Genomic DNA, 21,325 nt, shown 5'->3' with positions numbered 1-21,325 from the left:
ATTAATCAAAAATCCCTGTCACCAGACATGGATTTGAGGGTCGCAGGAATATCATGATGGGTCTTTGGTTTTCCTTTTAATAACCACTAACTTTGATTTTAGCATTGAGTCACATAAAGAGCAATCCTACACAGCTCTGTTCAATGCGGAGTTTGCACCGCATGTCATTTAACATTTGTGTACCACAGCATTATCCAATAGCAGTCACAATCAGAAAGATGGTACAGTTCAGGCAAAGTATTCTAAGTCTCAAGCCTTCCTCTGTCTCACACATGTTTAAGGGGTTTATCCCAGTTATGCAATGGCCAGATGGCAACAGACAAGAAGGGCATGGGATTTGTCCCTCTCAAAACGTGCTGGTTATTTGTAAAGAAACATGAAGTAATCTTTCCCCCTTTAAAACCTTTTGAATCCTTCAGTCTTATTCCCTCCCCCACCTCAACTATCTGCACCTCAACTCTCTGTTCCTACCAGGCTAAATATGTTAAATATGCAGATTAAAAAAAAAAAAAGAAAAACAGTTGGTATAAAAACAATTAAAGAAGATGTACTTAAGCCTCTTCTTCTTATGGATAATAGAACCTCACCAGACAGGAGGACAGCTCTGGACATTATAGAAAGTACTGGCAGCTGGATGTGGTAGCGGAGTCTGAATCCAGATGTGGTGTTTCCTTGTAACACCAGAAATCAATTTTTTAATACAATGGAGCTAAAGCCAGCCATACATTTCATAAAAATTTAGAAATGAGGGCTTGTTCTCTACAAAATAATAACAATATCATACCATCTGGAATAAAAATCTAAATATAAATAAGTAAATAAATACATACAGCTCAGCAAAGTCTGAAGCTATCCTCTTGGGTAAGGAGTCTTTGTCCAACTTAAATGGTTCTTCCACTGTAGGAAGAACCATTGGTACCTCATCCTCCACATTTATATCCTACCTTTTCTCATGGTTCAATCTAGCTTACAATAATAAATAAAACATTTTGTTAACACCAAAATAAAATGGCAAACTCAAAATCTCCCCCCCCCCCCCCCCCAAGATTGCTGTTCAGGTCTCCGGAAAAGCCCTGGCCAACAGACAAGACTTGAGCACCTACTAGAGATCTCCAGGGATGGGGACCCCTCATCTCTTCAGAGAGCCCATTGGACAGAGCCAGAGCCATGATGGAAAAGGGGCCACCTTAAGTGATGGGACAGCCAACAGGTGGCTGCCTGGCAACTGTATTTGAATCACAGGGGCCGTTTCTGCACTGGGAACACTGCTGCCCTGGCTCCCATGTGGGAACAGAAATCTGGGGCAAACAAGATGTACCAGGCCAAATGCTTTCCCAGGGAAGGAGCAGGAAGAGGCAGGGCAACTTGCCCCGGCACAAACCCCAGCCTGCAGCCTGTCATGAAGCCTCAAACACAGTCAGGAGGAGGGAGTGGCCCTTCAACTATGTGGGTCTGAGGTCATAGCCAGCATCTTGAATTGAGCTCAGAAATGGATTGGCAGCCAACATAGCTGTTTCAAAATAGGCAATCTTTGCTCCAGTCACTCAATTCCTGACAATAGTTGGGCTACTACATTCTGGAGCAGCTTGTTCCGCCTTTGCCACAAGTGGAAGAAGTCTCCTTAGGCTGGTGGCTTTGAAATGTGAAGGATGAATGGATGAAACCATAAATGCCGTGGGTGTTCTAGCCACAATAATTTCAAACTATTCTTCCCCTGCAGAAACATCAGATAAGGCATACTTTGAAACAAGGGTCTTAACATTTTTTACCTTTAACTGAAATCTTTACCTTTAACTGTGCCTAATATCGTGGCCTCAAAATAAGATAGGATTGCCAGGTTTGGGTTGGGAAATATCTGGAGGGGGCTGGAGCCTGAGGATGGAGGAGTTTTGGGAGGGACTTCAACGGGCTATAATGCCAAAGCATCTGCCTTCCAAAGTGGCCATTTCGTCCAGTGGAACAGATTTCTGTTCCCTGTAGATCAGCCACCACCTGGAAGTTGCTGCTTGTTAGTTGAACCCTTTCTTCTTCTCTGTTCTTCCGCAGCCTTGTCTGTCCTCTTCATTGGTTCCCAGTGGAGCTCATTAAGAGACACAGTATCTTCTTATACTTCAAGAGACAATCAAAGAGATGGGTGTCACCCTTGCCTTTGCCAAGGGCTCATGCTGCTGTACCTTCTCACAGTGGGGAGAGTCTTTGCCACTATCAGTACTTTGGCCTGGCTGCCACCTCTCATTTGTAGCATTTGAGCTGACTAGTTGCTATTCTTTAGGGCATTTTTCCATTGCAAGATAACGAAAGTTCTCACCCTTCTTCCTCTACATTTTACCTGCCCTTTAACAACCGTCTCTGCTTCTTGCTCCCCTTCCCTGGCTCATGATAGGCTCTTATTTCTTATAGACCATTAGCCAGAAACGGATTGTTCTTCAAGACAAGCCTTTTTTCAGCTTACAGGTCCCCGTTGCTGAAGGGACTGCTCTCCACCCTTGACATAGGACTGTTTTTCCTCACTGGCTTGTTCCATCCTTTAGTCTCTTTCTCCCAGTTTCTGGGCCTAGTATGAAAACCTGTCACAACAACGTTAAGCCTTAAATTAACCACATGCTTTTTCATCCAGTTGCCTGTGTGGTTCAACTCACACTCAATGTCTCGGAGAGATGGTGTAGTACTTGAAGGAGAGTTCAGGAGCCAGGGTAGGAATGAGTTGCAGCTACTAAGAGTTTGTTGGGGGGAATTGTGCTAGATAGTGTGGAAGCAGTGAACTGTTTCTGTTTGGTTCTGGCCAACTGAACCAAAAGATCCATTCTTTCCCTCCTCAGAGTCTGTAGTTCATTTTCATAGAATCATAGAGTTGGAAGGGGCCATACAGGCCATCTAGTCCAACCCCCTGCTCAACGCAAGATCAGCCCTAAGCATCCTAAAGCATCCAAGATAAGTGTGTATCCAACCTTTGCTTGAAGACTGTCAGTGAAGGGGAGCTCACCACCTCCTTAGGCAGCCTATTCCACTGCTGAACTACTCTGACTGTGAAATTTTTTTCCTGATATCTAGCTTATATCGTTGTACTTGTAGTTTAAGCCCATTACTGCGTGCCCTTTCCTCGGCAGCCAATGGGAACAGCATCCTGCCCTCCTCCAAATGACAACCTTTCAAATACTTAAAGAGGGCTATCATGTCTCCTCTCAACCTCCTTTTCTCCAGGCTGAACATTCCCAAGTCCCTCAACCTGTCTTCATAAGGCTTGGCCCCAGATCATCCTCGTCACTCTCCTCTGTGCCCTTTCAATTTTATCTACGTCCTTCTTGAAGTGAGGCCTCCAGACCTGCACACAGTACTCCAGGTGTGGTGTGACCAGTGCCGTATACAATGGGACTATGACATCTTGTGATTTTGATGTGATGCCTCTGTTGATACAGCCCAAAATGTCATTTGCCTTTTTTACCGCTGCATCACACTGCCTGCTCATGTTTAGCTTACAATCCACAAGTACCCCAAGGTCTCGTTCACACACAGTGTTACCTAGAAGCATATCCCCCATCAAGCAGTCATGCTTTTCATTTTTCTGACCCAGATGCAGAACTTTACGCTTATCTTTATTAAATTGCATCTTGTTCTCATTTTCCCATTTTTCCATTGTGTTCAGATGTCATTGAACTCTGTCTCTATCTTTTGGAGTATTTGCCAGTCCTCCCAATTTGGTGTCGTCTGCAAACTTGATGAGTAGTCCTTCCACTCCCTCATCTAGATCATTAATAAATATGTTAAAAAGTACTGGACCAAGCACCGAGCCCTGAGGTACCCCGCTACTCAACTCCCTCCAGTCTGATGAAACACCATTGACAACAACTCTTTGAGTGCGGTTCTCTAAACAATTTCCTATCCACCTATCTGAAAATCCAGATGGTAGTCCTTTTAATTTATCCATCAGAACATCATGGGGAACCCTATCAAAAGCTTTACTAAAGTCCAAGTAAACAACATCAACTGAATTTCCAGAATGCTTTTACACCAAGGCATATAAAAAAGCTGCAGTAAGATTAGACTAAAACAAAATAATTCAGTACACATTAGTATAACTTGATGTAATGGTTAGGAGTGCTGACTTCTAATCTGGCGAGCTGCATTTGTTTCCCTGCTCCTCCACATGTAGCCAGCTGGGTGACCTTGGGCTTGCCACAGCACTGATAGAGCAGTTCTGACCAAGCAGTGATATCAGGGCTCTCTCAGCCTCATCTACCTCACTGGGTGTTTGTTGTGGGGAGAGGAAAGGGAAGCCAATTGTAAGCTACATTGAGACTCTCCTGGTACAGAAAAGCGGCATGTAAGAACCAGCTCTTCTTCTACAGTAGCATAATAAAGGCTAAAAGGCCTTGAACAGCACCCTGAAGATTAGCAATCCTAATGTACTCTGGAAACGGATAAGTAGAGATACCCTGGGACAACGGGAAGATGCCCTTTGTGATTATTTTGCTGAACGTTATACTTAAATTCACTGAAATCAATGCCAGTTTACCTAGAAATGTTTCACATATATTATCTCAGTCTTTAGAATAACCTTGTAAGGTAGGTTAATGTTATATCCCCATATTGATGACAGCGGACTGGGGCATGAGAGTGATTGATTATGATCATCTATTTATTTGTTTGTTTATGTATTTATATACCGCCCTCCCCGAGGGCTCAGGGCGGTTTACAGAAAACAGGAAAAGATACAGATAACTAGTTAGTCTATGACAGAGACTAGGTTTGTACCAGGAATTTTCTTGTTCACAGCCCCATCTTGCTGTTATCGGCAAGATGATATCTGTGCTTGATGTAAAGATTTCTACACTTTTCCAATGACACCTTACATGTTTCCCCTGTTCTGTACGATACTACTAAATCTGAAAAAGCAGTATTGGAACATGCATATAAGAATTTTAGTTCCTTTTGCAATCAGATTATATTTTGTCTCTGCCTACTTCCAGAATGGTGTTATCACATAATTCAATAGAGGTACATGAAATCATACTGAAGATTGTTTGGTGTGCTTCTATATCTTTTCCCTGCTTTTCTGTGAGCATCAGTGTTCAATACAGCCTTTTAAAATCCCACTATTCCTTCCTCCAATTCATTTCTAAATGCCAGCATATTAAGTGTCACATGGGAGATGATTATAATGTAGAGAGAAGTGCACTATAAATGGCTTGATGATTAAGGATGCAAGTCTGCCATCAAATCACACTGACTGAGCAAAATCTAGGCTCTCATAGGCCATGAAGGGGAAACCTGAACAATTTGCAAATGGAGGTGTTTAATGATTGCACATGTAAAGGAGGAGGCCGAACCGAGGAAACCTGTTGTGAAATAATAGTTAATGCATGAGCATCTACCAGTGTGTACTTTATTGTAGCAATAGATCAGCTTCCAGGGCTCATGCCCTGGGGATGGAAATGGAGGGAGGGAGAACTTCTGAGATAATTCATGCCTGCTGCAGGATTCATTGCCATGTGCAATTGTAGCAAACAGAATGATATGACAAAGGTGACTGAAATGTACAGGGTACCAAGGAAGAAAGATTTAGAGAAGAGATTACCATTTTCAAGGTGGATGAATCAGAAATGTCAAATCTGAGGAACACATAAGCAGCAGCACAAGTTTCAGAAAAGAAACCATAATAAATACTGGCTGAAACATATGCCTGCCATACTTACCTAAAATGATCACGTGAAAATAATCCCTGTTGAAGTGCTTTTCCTTTTTCTAATGTACCCCGTTTGTATTGTTTGTTTGGCAGTCATATTTATTGGCATATAGTTTTGCCAATAACAAAATATTATCACCTTAAATCAAAGATTTAGTTCACAAAGGGAGCATGAGTGTACAATGTAGGATCTGTATGTGAAAAAACTGACTGAATGTGCCAGATTAGAATTAAAAAGTGAGACTAAGATCTGAAATGGACTCCAGGGAATGGTAGAGGACAGGAAGGCTTGGAGGATCATTGTCCATGGGGTCGTGATGGGTCGGAAATGACTTCACAACTAACAGCAAGATCTGAAACAAAAATATACATTTTTATAGGATAAGAACAGAAAAGGCCTGCTGGGTCAGACAAGTGGTCCATCTAGTCCAACCAGAGGAGTTTATGAGGCGGGGATGACCAACTGAATGGAAGATCCAACGACTGGCACCAAAGAAAACATGGCTTAAACATATCGAGAAAGACCTTAGAAACCAGTGATTGACTTATCCACATTGCCAAAACTACTGCCACCAATCGCCAAGAGTGGAAACATATCATAAACAAGGCAAAAAATCCAGCGGCACCAACAGCAGCGTATTGGCTGAGAGGACAACCTGCTCTACCAATCGCCAGCTAAAAGATAAAAAGAAAGAAGATCTAGTCCAGCATCCTGACAGGGGCTAACCAATTACTATGGAAGTCTAACAGCAGGGCATAGAGTCCGAGGCCTTCCCTTGATGTTGCCGGCTGCCTTTGAACATGGAAGTTCCCTGCTTTATTGCATTACATTTCCCATTCCATCCATATAATAGTGGCAAAAGATAAACAACATCTGATTATTCTAGGTGTCAACTGGATGCAGTGGAAAGTTTGTGGGGAAGATGAACTTCTTTTGGCCTGCAACAGTCATACCCGCAGCCCAAATTTCTATCTGCCATGTGCCATAAAGGGCAATCAGACCAGACTGATCCTTTTTATGCACGCTATGGGAACTGGATGCGTTGCTGCAGCCAATAAAGACCTGTGCTCATCTGAATGTTCCCTTGACAGGAAACAGTGCAGCAATTTGGGGTTCCAGAAAATAATTCAGGTGTCCTCAATGGCACCCACAAATTAAATGCAGACCACAGTTGCCCCTGTGTTCATATGCACAAGAGGGGAATATCCTGTTTCCAGATTGGTTCAGATTGCCCTGAATTTCACTTCGCCTTAAGTAGCTGACTGTCATTTCTTAGTGGCAGGAATACAGCCTTATTCAGTTTGGCTAACCCTCTCAGACCAGCGTCCTGTTCTTTGGGGTGCTAAACAGGAAGACCGAATGGCCCCTCTCCCAATTCCTCGTTGCAGAATGCCTTTGAGCCTGGCAGTGCACAGAATGCCTCATCAATCAGCGCTTCCACCTTAAACCCTGGAAGCCCCTGGGAGTTGCCTCCTCAACCTTCTAGCCATTTAGGCAATATCGGCATGGGCACCGAGCATCCGTCAGGGACAGGCACGGAAGGTGCGCTCCAATGCACTCTCCCAGACGAACGCGGCACCGGCAACAGACTGAAGAGGCAGGGCCCTGGCTGGCCTCCAGCTTCCCCCAGAGAGCCGCCGCCGCCGCCGCAGCGGTGCATGCCAGTCGCCTCTCTCCGTCTCTCGCCGGTGTCCCGAGGAGGCCCCGAGGTGCATTGCTGGGGCGGCTCCGGCGAACCAGATCCTGCTGGTGCTGCAGCGCCAGGCTAGCCAAGGGAGGCCCCGCCCAGCGCCGGCCGCTCGCTGTCCGCATTGGCTGCGGCAGCCGGCTGGTGTGATCCCCGCCGGCGACCCCTCGCCTCGCCTCGCCTCGCCTCGCCCCGCCGCTCCTGGACGAGCGGCAGGCAGGTACCGCCTTCCGGCTCGCCATCCCGGCGGCACATGGGGAGATGCTTGTCGGCTGCTGCAGCCGGGCGGCGTCGGCGGCTCGCCCTTCGCTCGCCTCTGCCTGAGCCATGTCCGCGAGAGGTGAGTGAGGCTGGCGCCCAGGTCGTGGGGGCGCCCAGCAGCCCGGCTCCTCGCGGGTCTTCCTTGCAGCTCGTGGCGACGGGGAGGGGCGCTGGCGGCTCGGCCGCCCTCCACCCTAGCAAGGGGCTCCAGCAACGTGCCGAAACTTCCCCGGGGGTTGCCTTGGAGGCTGTTTTTTGCAGGGGGGTGGTGGTGGTGGTGGGGAGGAGGAAGCCTGAGGGAGAGGCTGAAGACCCACCCCGAGCCCCGCCGCCTTTGGCCACGGGACCCAGGATGGTGGTGGACTGGGGCAGCCTCTTTATTTTCCTGGGAGAATGGGGGGGGGGGGGAGAAGAGATTTTCTTTCTCGCACCCCACCCTTCTTGGTACCATTTTGCAGCTCTACTGATGGAAGAATTCCAGAGGTTGATGCACCAAGATATTTAAAGCTGCAGTACATCCTTAAAAAAAAAAGATGATGTGTGTAGAGCCAGCGAGCCTTGGTGCTTTCTCATGCTGTGTTTGCCAGAGGCCTGTTTCATATTTCCCTCAAGAATTCTAAAGCTAGAACTGCCGAGATGGAAAATGCAGGAAGAGTGTCGGTTCCCCCTTCACAGTGGGATTCTGGGAAGCTGCTGCTTTGATCATCATAGAGTCTATTTTAACACAGAAGGTGTGACGGTTAATGAAACGTTGTGGACTGGGCATTGAAAGGGCTATTAATTCGTAACAATGAGGGTGTCCCAGCGGTGCTTGCCGTTGTGGCCTGGAAACTGCCCTTTCTCCCTCACATCTGTACAAGTACTTTAAATTCTTGTGACCATCTGTGTTTGCCCACTGTTGTAAGAAACACCTTCTTTTGTGGGTGCACAATAACCTCTGACTTAAAGTGAGATTATACAAGGGTTAAAAGAAGCTCTTGAACAGTTCCTGTCTGGAAACAGCTGCATACATATCTGGCTACAATCCATTCTGTATGCTTAACATTAGAAGTTCTCCTTTAATATGGGGGAACTGGAGATAACGTTACTATCAAATGGGTATTCCTGGCCTTAGTATTTGCTGCTGGATTTCCTATGCTACAGCCATGTCAGCTGGGTACCTCGGGCTTTTGATCACTGTGGGATTGTGTCCATTTGCAGGTTTAACAGGACAAACTGCGGTGAATGACGGCACATGTTGATGGCAGATTCATCCCGTATGTTTTATTGCAGAGGCACCAGCAAGAACCATTTGTAATGGGTGTGGCTGCTCTGCAAAGAGAGAGGGATGAGGGAGGAAATTGGTACATCATTGCTCTTTAGGCTAGCTGTGCTCCTTTCAGGATGCTGTAACGGCAGCTCTGGGAACAGGACCTGAATCTGTTTGATTGTGTTTTCAACTCAAATTGCTTGTAGGATTTGCCCTATATATAGGAATTGTTTCCAAATCTTTCATAGACGGAACCTCCTTGTTCACAGCATTTTAGTTCAGTCCTTGAATAGGAAGGGAATGTTTCTCATGCAGAACTAGCATTTCCTACTGGTCTGCTTCCTACAAGGCCCTTCTAACCAATGACAGGCCTCATTGTACCTGTTGCTAGAGGGTGTCTCCTGAGAAGGTTTGTGGCTGGTAGAACAAAAGGTGTTTCCAGTCCCCCACTCTTTATGCAACAGCATCCTAAAACTGGTAATGAAAAAACTTAGAAGCACCCATAAATCACTTAGGTTAGTGTGTGTCATCCGCAGATACCAACCAAGAAATGTGGAAAAGATTCTTTTAAATTTCATTTGCCCACCCACTTACTTATGCATGCAAAGGATAAGGGGCTAGTACGCTAGACTAAGTTGTGTCATTAGGCCTTAATCCTTTCAGCTCTTGTGCTTCTGTATCCTTGCATCTTCAGAGTTTAAAACTTTGGTTTGCTTGTCATTTTAGATTGCTCTTAATCAGAATCCTAAAATGTCGAGTTCCCTGATATTTGCATATGTGCTGTAGTTAAATGGCCGTTATTGCCCCCAGATGATGGCTGATTCTAGGCCAGTTCCAGAAAGTGCAGTTAAACAATTGGGCCACACTAGTCAATAATTGGATACCCAACCAGGAATAGGGCTTGGCAACAACTCTGTTTAGTTGGTCCAGTCAGCACCACTCCACTCTTTGTGTGCATTGTTCATGGTGATTGTTCTTTCCTCTGCAGGAAAACTCTGTAGAAAAACCCTGAAAGAACTTAAACTAATAGCAGTATTTGTGCTGTGCTTCCTATTTATTCTGAAAACTGTTCTCCAAGGTTCTAGTGATATTTTTTAAACTGCAGGTAAACACAAATAAATTGGCAAGGACAACATTCGCATTGCAATGCATATGTTGTTAAGATGTATTTTATTATTATACATAGGATGGGATCCCTAAAAGTGATTCTTCATTTCCTATATGTGGAGAAAGTTAACAAATGCTATAGAAATGTTAAGCACGATTTTCTCATATGCTATTCTCTCATGCCCAAGAAGAAACATTGTCTGTGGCAGTTCATAAACTTTATATTAATCATCTTTGACTTGAGATGGGAAGAATAAAATGACCAGAGCCAAGGTAGAGCTCACTTGAACAGTTTGTGCTTTATTACATCCACTAGCTTCAAAGCCCGTTCCTAAGAATGAGCCCTGAAAGGGTCCCCTCCCCTGGCCCATTGCCAGGCAGCTTAAGGTGGCTTTGGGCTGCAGCTTGCAGCCAAGTCAAGTGGGGAGGGTGGGGGCTGGGAAGCTCGTTAACAGGGCCGAGACAGAGCTCCTTAGCAAGCAATCAGCAGGCCGGGAGGCCCTCGTGAGCAGGCCCAGCCTAGCAGGCCAGGAGCCCCTCATTAGTAAGCCCTCCACCACAATCCTTTGCCCAGGACCCTCTCCCTTACCTGCTGCTGGCTCCAGGCCCTGAGGCGTCTGAGAGCAAAGAGGCTAGAGTCCAGGGCTGGAGGCCGGGAGCCACAGTGGCAGGGCCAATCAGGACAAAGCTGGCTGTACCCTGATTGGCCCTATTCCAACTTGGACAGCCAGACATGTCCCACCCCCTAGGCTTTCAGAAATATATAGAGGAACAATAATGGATAAGGATGTACATTTCAAGTAAAATGCAACCTCTGCACAAGACGAAAAGGCAAGAAAAGGAAAGTACAATGGATCAAGCAGCTGTGCCCCCTGGGGTAGTGGTGGTGGTTTCAGGTTAGTAACCATAAGAGCATCTCCTCCATGAACTTTTAACTATTATCTATCAGCTAGGCCAAATGGTAATTTCTCAGAGTCTCCTAATAAGTTCTTTTTGTACCATTTCTAAAATGGTAGCACTTTTACTGTTGCTCATCTGGTGGGTTAAAATTAGTTTCCCATTATGTCACCCAGCTCCTTTTTGTCATGTCTGATGTGCCTTTGTCATTTATTATCATGCCATAATTTTGATCGATATATACGTTTGTATGTGCCAGGGGTTGGGACAGGGGTATGAGAACAGGCACTCATTGGAATTTTGTTGCCAGAGGGTATAATGATGCCCAATAGCATAGATAGCTTCAGCGGGATAGGAGACATATTTGTGGAGGATAATTGTATCGGATACTACTAGCCACATTTATAGCCAGTAAAACCTCTGAATACCAGTGCCATAAGGCAACATTGGGGAAGGGCAGCTAGTCCTGAAGGGCAACTAGTTGGCTGCTGTGTGGAAACAGGGTGCTGGACTAGATGGCCCACTCAATCCGGCAGGATACCTCTTGTACTTGTGATATATGGCGGTTCCTAGCTTGTGCAGAGGAGCTGTACTTAATAGTTTTGTTTTGCTACAGATTAAAACTGTATAACTACAGGCACTTAATTATAACTATAATTAAATTATAACCACATGCACAACTGTTACATTTTGGAGATGCCTTGCGAAATCTTCATAAATTATAGATTCTGAAGTTCATCACAGAATGTAAATGAATTATTCAGGATTTTGTCTTTATCATTAAAGCAGAGTTTATTTTCTAAAAACCTACAGGTACTAGGGCATTAACCATGCCTGGACGCTACACCTTCTGACCAGAAAAGGCCAAAAACATCTGTGTCAAAAATTCCAATGTTATCCACCTTCATGGTGATAAAGGGTAATAATAAAGTAAATATTTGACAGTTAACAAAATAAATAGTACAAACCCAGACAAATAACAAAATAAACTGTTACTGACCAAATGGTAGGAAAGGATAGGAAGCCCTGTATCTTAATTCCAGAGAGGCATGTTGCGGTTCTTTAGGGGTTGAGGGGGGAAAAACTTTGCTCTCTGAGACTTTCTGTTCAACGTTGGTGCTTTATAAATATGCCTTAGGCTGAACCCAGGCAACAAAGCTGGGTACTTGTAATGGGATTTCCAGGCCTTTCTATGACACTGAGATATTGTTTGATAAAAATGGATGAAATTGATTTTGTAGATGAGGATATCAGTTGAATCTACAATAGCAACACCTTCATTTAGTATATAAGAATATATGGTGGTTGGTTAGGCATGAGTTGTGGTAACTAGTGGTCATAAGCAGAAGACATTTTGCTTTACCTTGCATTATAATCTACAATATATGTGTCTAATATCATTTCATTATGTATGCAAGGATATGTAATATCATCACATGTTCAGCAATTGCTGACACTGAAAAGAATGGCCAGTTATATAGTGTAGCATGCATATGTCAGTGTTCTGTTGTACCTAAAGCCCCTTCTTAAGAGAAATTTTATATATCCAGTTTCTCCCTGAAATCCAGCAATCTATTTTGTTTCTGCTTTTTGGAATTTGGTGTATATTCCTAATCAGTTCTGTTTTAATCAAATGGAATGTTGGGTAGTCAAACTAAAACATATTTTGAGGTTAAAATTAAAATGGAAATATGGAAATGTATTAGGTTATATAGATTCAGGACTTTTGAAGTTTTAATATACACCACTTCAAGGTTGGAATATACCAATGTTTTTAATGTATAATTTTAGTGCGATTTGCTATTAATACATATATTTTGGTTTAATCTGTTTCTTAAAGATTTGTTTTCTCGCACCCAACCTTAGGGTACCCAACTTTTTTGCTTCTTAAGGCTGGGGAGTCCCCACCTTCTGTGTTTATATGATCAAATGGAAATTCACAGGGAGGAGGAACAAGAAGGGGGGTTCTGCAAAGTTTTAGAATGTCTCTAGATGTTCAGAAGTATGCCAGGTCTTCCCAAACCTCCCTATCCCACAGCTAGAGTAACATAAACCAAGTACTAAGACTTATGTTACAAAAGGTGCATTGATTTCTCTTCAAACAGAAAGGAAAGAGAAATTACTCTTTCTAAAGAGAAGAAAGAAAGAGGATCAATGGTTATATCTAAGAAAATGAATTTTGGGGAAAAGATATTTCCACTCCCCATAACAATGCGACTTTGGACAAATTTCAGTAATTCTTTCTATTTGTTTTTCTTCATGTTGCTGTCTGCTGAATTTGTCAGAAACCTGTGAATATCTCTTTGAAGATCACTCAAGTAAATGCGTTACTTTTAAGCCCCCCAAATACTGAAGATATGAGATCAATTCATAAACATTCGAATAATTTTTGAAGGATTAATTCAATAAAAAAGAATGCATTGACAATGTTCTCTTTACCGTCATATTTTTCATTTGTACTTTTTTGAAGGTTATGTGTGGAAATAATGTAGAAACTGAAGGGCACAAAAATGCATGCAAGCTGATAATTTCCTCTCATTGTATGCCAGTACAATGAAGTGCAAGCTATTTTAGATGTGTATATTTCAATAGAATTTTAGGGGGAGGGAGGACAAGCATCAGCCTATGGCAGACCAAATCATTTTGAGATATTTAAGAAAATTATACCCATATTCTTATATTTAACACTCTGTTTTCAAAATGAATCTCTCCTGGTGCTTTAAAAAATACAGCTTGGCCATTGACTATGAATCTCTCCTGGTGCTTTAAAAATACAGCTTGGCCATTGACTGTTTTTCTTAATTCAGAACTCTTAAGATTTATAAATCTTCTTTTTGATTTTAGCACACTGTGTTTCTTTGCGGGTGCCTGTTTGTAATAAATCCTCATGAGGCGAGGTGGAATAAAAATGTTTTAATAAATAAAATAAATAGGGCCCATAGAAAAATCCCCTACTGTATCCTCCATCACTTGTGAATAATTACTTAGGGGCCACTCACTTACTCTCTGCTCCCACATGCCCGTACTGCTGGTGCGTCGCCTCCTCCCTTCCTGTGCCCATCAGAGTCATGCAGTTGCTCTGCTTCTCTTTATTTCTACCCATAAAAGGTAATTAACACTTCGGGCTAAGAAAGAGGGCACATCTGTTTCATGCACCACTTAGATTCTTTCTCTTCCAGTCCAGTGCACTAGCATCTGCACTGACTCCCTGTTGTTTTCCAGGAACAATTAAGGGGGTAGCGTTGACTAATAAAGCCCCCTGAGTTGCTTTAGGCCTTGAATTAAGAAACAGTATCTTTTTTGATTTTTGTATCTTTTGCTCACATTTATTTATTTATTTTTATTTATTTATTTAGATTCCTATACCGCTCATTTCTTTGCAGCTCTGGGTGGTTTACACATAACATTATAACTTACATGAAACATTATGCAGACTATAACATCAAAACAACTTTCAAAAAATATCAAAAGATTACAAAACCACAATGATAATATAATAACAGTTAACAGTAACTTTGGGAGAGTCATGGGCAGGCATCTGGGGGGACAGCAGAGTGCCTTTAGTAATGTTCTTAGTGTTCTGATTTAGTCCATCTTATCCACACAGGCATGAAGTTCTGTGAACATGCTATACTGTGTAACTGCAACACCATGACAAATAATATAGTCTGTTATATACTTAATGAATTGTAGAGCGGCATTGCAACAATCATTATGGAAACAAAATCCAATGGAACAACACTCCCGTAGCATACCTGGTAACCTTATGATAACCTACCGGCCATAAGGCTGATAGTTTCCACATGTTACCCATGCATGAAAGACACCAAAGAATGCACAGCAATGGCCAAAGAACCGCATGCTGTCACCCAACCCCAGTATACCCATATGCTGCAGACAAGGGATAACTAAGCAACCAGTTGTGCTTTGCGGAGCAATCACAAGACAGGTCGTCTCAGCATTGCAAACATGAGAGCAGCACCGGGTACTTCCTGTAGCAAAACCCAGAATTCCCAGCAGATGGTTTTCAGCTTGCCTGTGTTTGTCTGGCAAAGGACAGCAAAGATGAGATAAAGAAATAAAGTGTGTTATTCCAGTACAGCACCTGGCTACCTGTCATAGCCCAGAGATAACTGAAGGCATGCATTATGAACCCTTAGCACCCCTTGGAAAAAGGAGTTAAAGTCTTGCTGTGGAAACAGTCGATTAAAGTTTCCAAGGGCAAAGAAGAGTGAAGATCCTGACAGGAAGCTCGCAGGTGCCAGCTACAAGATCCGTGCAGTAGCTCAGAAGGAAACAAGAAATGATTCATCAGCCTCACCATAGGGAGATGATTTCTGGGCCTGCTAGCAGCAGTGATTTGGGATGTAAAAAGGGAGGACAGCACAACTGGAACACAAACATTCCACTCAGCACAACAATAGGAGCAGACAGAAGAAGGTGCTTGAAGCCATTTTAGTATCTCAGGAGACTGTTCAAAGTGCAAATGCTTCCCACTTATTATTGCTGCTGGGGTAGACTTTGCATGGTGTGACACTGGGAAGGCACATCTCCTTTGAATGTTGGCCCGGAAAACTGCCTGGTTGCATGCAGAGAGACAGGAAATTGCAATGAGTAAAGGGAAGTAGGTGGAAAAGACTGCCCCTATCCATGGTTGACCATGGATGAATGAGTTCTGCTGCTGGTCTTCCATTCTGTATGTTCCAACCCAGCTAATTACTGCCCAAGAAGTTGCAGAAATGCAGTTGGGATTCCTGGGAAGTAATTGGTTGGATTTTTGAGGCCAAACAACTGCAAGAGTTGCAGCTTATCTCAGGAACCAGTATGTGTCAGCAGTAAGGTGTTTTTTTCTTTTCTTTTTTGTATTGCAGTGCTGTGCTCCACTAGCAAAGGAAAAGGCTGTTCTCACCAAAGAACAATCCCTTCCTGTCCAGCAGGTGTAACTTGAGTATAAGATTGCTCAGATCTGGGGCGGCCATGCCATTCTAGCTCCAGGACCTCCTTGTACATGGGAAAAGCGCCCAACTGCCAGGATCTTTTAGAAGCATTTAAAGATGTTTTGTGCGTCATTTTTTAGTTGACTGGAATTAAGCTGATGTTTGTTATAGACCTTTTTCATTATTAGGTTTGTTTGCTGGTTTTACACAGGGCCTTTTTCTGCACCTTTGAAATAGAGTGGACTACAAACCTAATTTTTAACAATAATTATAATAGGCAATAATGTCAGTCCAGATGTAGCTATGCTTATTGGTTTCAGTTGCTTTAAAATCTGGCAGCTGAATGCTTTGAAAACATGGGACCATGATATGAAGAAGGGGGGGGGGAAACTAATTTTCTTTAACAGTAGCTGTGCTGTCGCTGAAGGGCTTCCAGGAAGCATGTTTGGAAACCTTCAGAATTCTTAACCAGGATTCTTCAGCAGCTTTGCAGTGCCCTGTATAATGCTACTGGAAAATCTTCCTCTAGTTTGGAGTGTTTTAACTTCATGGAGGTATATATGAGTACAGCATATTTACAATTATGTCTGTTTCTCCCTTCTGCTACTGCTTTCTAGCTCTTTGATAGTGACATGTTCAAGGTGTAAGTAATTAGACTGCTGTTGAGTAATGCTTTATAATTGTCATAACAGCATGGCAGTAATTTTTTACGCTAATAAACTATTACGCAATTCCCCATTACAACCATGTCTTTTTTCCACACAGTTTCTGTGGCATTCTTTCTTCTTCTGGACAAAGCAGTTTTGATCAAACCAGGGATGTCTCTTCCTAATGAGTTTGAGGCCACCCGTCGCTCTGGCCAGCTGGGTAAATTGCACTGCAATCAGTCATTGCGGAGAACTTGAAACAGAAACGGTCTCTAAATCAGGGATGCTTCTTCTCTGTACAACAAAAATTGAGTCCAATGGCACCTTTAAGATCAACACAGATTTATTCAAGGCGTGAACTTTCAAGGCCATGAACTCCTCCTCAGACAATGGAACAAGGATCATAAGAGTACAGATATAAGGCAAAAATAAATTAGCAGCAAATTAGTATATTGTGTCATAACTTCCAGATTAGGCAGTATGATAATCCTTTGATTAAGAAGGTAATCAGTCATTGGGTTCAGTTGTAGTTCACAAAAATGTTGAGGCAATAAAAACGTCAAGTTTAGTAATTAATGGCAGACACTTTTCCAGTTGTTCAAAGAAATAATTAAGAGAGACTAGTTGTTTGTAGTAGCATTTCATTTTCAATTATTTTCTATTTTCAGTATCACTGGTATGAACTGTCATATTCATGTGCTTGTTCATAACACCACTGTACCGCTTGTGTGTTTTTAAAGTTATTTATATAAGGTGTCTTTAAGGTATTTTTTTAAAGCTCACCAGATTTGTTGTCTTAAAAGCAACCACTTTTAGGTTTTGCTGTGAAAGGGTACCTACCAAGGTGTACGTGGAAACAGGGAATATGATACCTTCATTTGGTCCACTATCTGATGCTGGGAAATAATGCACATGTATTTTATGATTATAAAACAGGGATGGAAAATACCTGGTGTTCTATTGTTGTCATTTAAAAATGTTTTAATCAGTCTGTATCCTCATGCAGAAAACCAAAGGGGCAGGATATGAATGTGGTTTGCATTTTCATACAAACTACATTAATTACTTTTCATAGAAACTGCTGGAGGTAGAGGTGGTGTTAACTTCCAGTTGGATCTAGAGATGGTTTAAGCAGCGGAAAATGTTAGCTCCTACTGATTTCAGGAAGTGGGCATAATTTATCCGGCCAGCCTAGTCATGTGTTGAGGCACATCTTCTGAAGTGGTACAGGAGCCCTTTGAGGAAGAAAGTCAAGTTGTGAAAGAAACAGAATACAACAGAAAAAGTTTTTTGTTACATTTTTGTGTTTCTGGGTGCAGTCTAAATGGTTTCACCCACTCTGGTCATTTTCCATTCTGGTCAGTTTCCACTCATGCCATTGACTCTGTTTAATGTTCCCCCTGAGCCCTGTTTGAAAGTCAGCTCTACAATTAGGATTCTGTAGAAATGGAAGTGTGGCTGTATCCTACCTAAAACAGGAAGACTGTTGGAATTGAAATTAAATGAATCACATTTAGCTCCTCTAAAAGGTGTTTACTGAAAGAATTAGAAAAAAAGTATACATACTTGAATATAACACAATAAATGCAACATCAGCCTTGGCGTTTCATTCTCTGCGAGGGAGAATAAAGACACAGGAAACTACACCTCAGATTTGCATATTGTCTATGTGACTTCAATCAGGTACACATACTCAATATATTGAATATTGATTAACCATTCAGTCTTTATAAAGACCACTTTATTTGCATAGAACTTCCTCTTTCCTGGTGGGAAACTGTTACACAATGCCTTCTAGGCTCTAGGCTAAGTAGTTAAACAAGTAAACAAACAGGAACAACAATTTAACTCTTTCATGATTGAAGATGCTTATACTTGTAAATCCAACAAAAACATACATACAAACTTTGCTAGTTCTTCAAACTGACTATTTCATTGTGTGTACTTTGGATAGATTGGTTTTCTTAAAGGCAGTGTATTAGAATGCTTGGATTATTTGGGTGAAGCTGGTGGTAAGTTGCACCTGTAGTCTTCTGTAATTATGTAGAAAAAAACAGTAGCATCTAGCTGAATGCATAAAACCCAGTAATGGACAAAATCTTTAACACCAAATGTAACACATGGGTATTTTCAAAGTTGATAACAAAAGAACAACACAGGAGCTGTTGTGCTAATAAAATGGGCCATTAATTTGAAGTCATGTACTAGGTGAAGAATCACTGAAAGTTGAGTTGGGTTGGAGAGGCTACATAAAGTCACCTGTCAGTTACAGTAGTGTGTGGCCTTGATGGAGCTGGCTCAACAGTCAGCCAGCTTGAAGGAACCCAACTAGCTGCTTGCCGAGAGTGTGTCCAGCAGCAGAAGCACTGGGACCCAGGGGTGATCTGTCTAAGGGACAGGGAGAAAAGGCAGCATGGGTCCTCTTAGTGAGATCAGGCAGGGCAGCCAGCTCATGAAAGATTTCCAGGGGGAAGGACTGATGAGTTCACCAAACCAAAAAAGAGGTCAATTAACATGGGAGGGCTATAGATGCTAAATAAGTAATTTTGGAAGTAAAAAATTGTTGAGTATGAGGCTAGCCCTACCCTAGGGTAAGGTGACCAGATTGTCCCACTTTTGGAGGGACATCTGGGGACACCTGACAAATTGTACTTATCTTGCAAGTAAAAAAAATATGTATTACAATACTATTTTTGCGTTCTATGGAAATTTTTGTTGCTCCATATAGACCAAAATTTTAATCAAGACCCCCCCCCCCCGGTCAATGGTGTCCCGCTTTACCAATCTTAAAATCTGGTCACCTTATCCTAGGGGAACATTTAAAAGGCATGCCCAGGTACAGCTGGGGAGGGGGGGGAGAGTCATACCCATATGCTAGCAGGTGGGAATAGGTAACTGGAAGAGTAGAGCATGAGTATTGGGTGAAAAGATCAACCTCAGTATATTCTGAGGCTCTGCACTGGGACACTTACACAAGAAAAGCAAGTCTGGCTGGTCAGACAGGCCTGGACTGGGACCCATCCACAGTGGAACATGACAACAATGTCAACCAAAAAAGTGTAGCAGAAACAGCAGAATGCTGGTTCCTGTTTATTTTGTCTCTGCCCCCCCATCCCCCAAAGCTTGAGAGTTATGGCCTGATAGTAGAGAAATCTTTTACCACAGTAGTAGTCTCTGGCTTTAGTAGCTAGACTTTAACTTCCATCACCCTAGGTTTTCAAAGGGGAGCAAGTCTTCAGTTGCCTTTCCATAATGACTTCACATGACCCACCATCACCCGAAGCAGCTATGCGTCCAAGTACCAAGGTTACCTGCCCAAGGGAAAGATCAATGGGTGGTGTCTTTGTGTGTGAACAGACCTTGTCCAAAGTCAGACTAGCTGGCACTTAAAGACTTTTTTCTAGGTACCACCCTCAAATTATGAAATTCCTCCTGTAGGGGGTTAAACTGGCACTGGAGTATATTGAAGAATTCCTTGTTCCGGAAAGCCTTTGAACTAGATTAAATAAATGGGGATGAGCTTCATGTATTATTACAATTGCAGTGTAATTTGGGAAGCTAATATTGTGTTCTTAACATGGCTGGGAAGAGTCCCATTCATTTAAAATGTCTGTATACTGAGAAACTGATAGGCCTTAAAATTGATTCTTGGCTGTGAAGATGTGTTATCTCCTCAAGATATTTTATTGGCCATATGGCCTGTTTCCCTCTTTTTAATCAGATGATTTATATATTTTAAATTCTGATCTTCTAGTCATCTTGAGAATCCTAATGGTGGAAAAGGTGGCAGATACATTAAATAAATACATACCTCACCCCAGGTTCCTGCTTTGCCATTCTTGCTTTAAGTTATAGGCTATGGCCTGAATTCAGTGTATTGCTATAACTGTAATTATTCTAATGAGGGAGTGTAATGAATTAAAAGCTTTTATCGGACAATCAGGGTTTTTGGAAATGGCTCTATAGTGACCTTATGACTCGGGCTACTAGTTGACTACTTTGTGATTATTTTGTTTTCTTAAAGCAGCTGAACTGATTGTTAACAGATGGTATATGGTTAACACATGGTGTGGGGAGATGCAAGATGCAAGCAATGTTTAATGTAGAGTTATTTGGAACCAGAATTCCAAGGAATTTTAATTCATAAGGCCTCATAATAAGAGGTCAAACAAGGGGACTGTAATGACCTTCATTGGCCACTGCGTTCTTGGAAAATAATTGAAAATTGTTAGGTAATGTAGTCCCCAATCTCAGTTTAAAGCAGCCTTTCTCAATTTCTTTTACTGTTGAGATACCCCTGAAACATTTTTCAGGCTTTGAGAAACCTCAGAAGTGGCATGATGCAGAATATGGTTGGGAAGCATAGCTGTGAACACAACCCACCCAGGGCCCCTTCCTGTCCCCCCCAGGCCCATCACTGACCATTTGGGAAAGGGTAGATGGGTTAATGTGACCATATATGGTCATATCACCTGATAAATGTTTAACACATTTTAAATATATATATTTAATATTTTAATGTATTTTAAATGTATATATTTTAAATGTACATATATAAATTAACTTCCACCCATTTGGGAAACCCATCCAAGGCCATCAGGAAACCCCAGGATTTCACGAAACCCTGGTTTAAAGAGTAGGGTTTTGTTTTTCCTACCTAAGGATCCAAACAAGCTATATTTTCAGAACTAGGTAAGAATAGATCTAATTACTGGGAGATTTGAGAACACAGTTCATCAATGTCCTGTCTTTCTTCCCTTGCAGATCAACTGTAGCAACAGAGGGATTTATCTATGCTACTGCAGCGCACACACAATTCTGTAACTGATAAACTGGGGTAGAGCAAACCCACTCTT

The 21,325-nt window shown here is 42.4% G+C and overlaps 1 protein-coding gene across 1 annotated transcript in view; it reads left to right on the top strand.

The window, feature by feature from the left end:
• The first annotated feature begins 7,318 nt into the window (after positions 1–7,318).
• ABLIM1 (actin binding LIM protein 1) overlaps positions 7,319–21,325 on the top strand; it is a 233,755-nt gene continuing 219,748 nt past the window's right edge. The window contains exon 1 of the mRNA XM_077349856.1: positions 7,319–7,711. Coding sequence (XP_077205971.1) covers positions 7,699–7,711 — 13 coding nt within the window. The 5' untranslated portion in view covers positions 7,319–7,698. The remainder of the gene's footprint in view (positions 7,712–21,325) is intronic.

This window comes from Paroedura picta, chromosome 8, assembly GCF_049243985.1.
Source record: "Paroedura picta isolate Pp20150507F chromosome 8, Ppicta_v3.0, whole genome shotgun sequence".
Taxonomy (NCBI): Eukaryota; Metazoa; Chordata; class Lepidosauria; order Squamata; family Gekkonidae; genus Paroedura; species Paroedura picta.
This window is presented reverse-complemented; position numbering and strand designations above follow the sequence as displayed.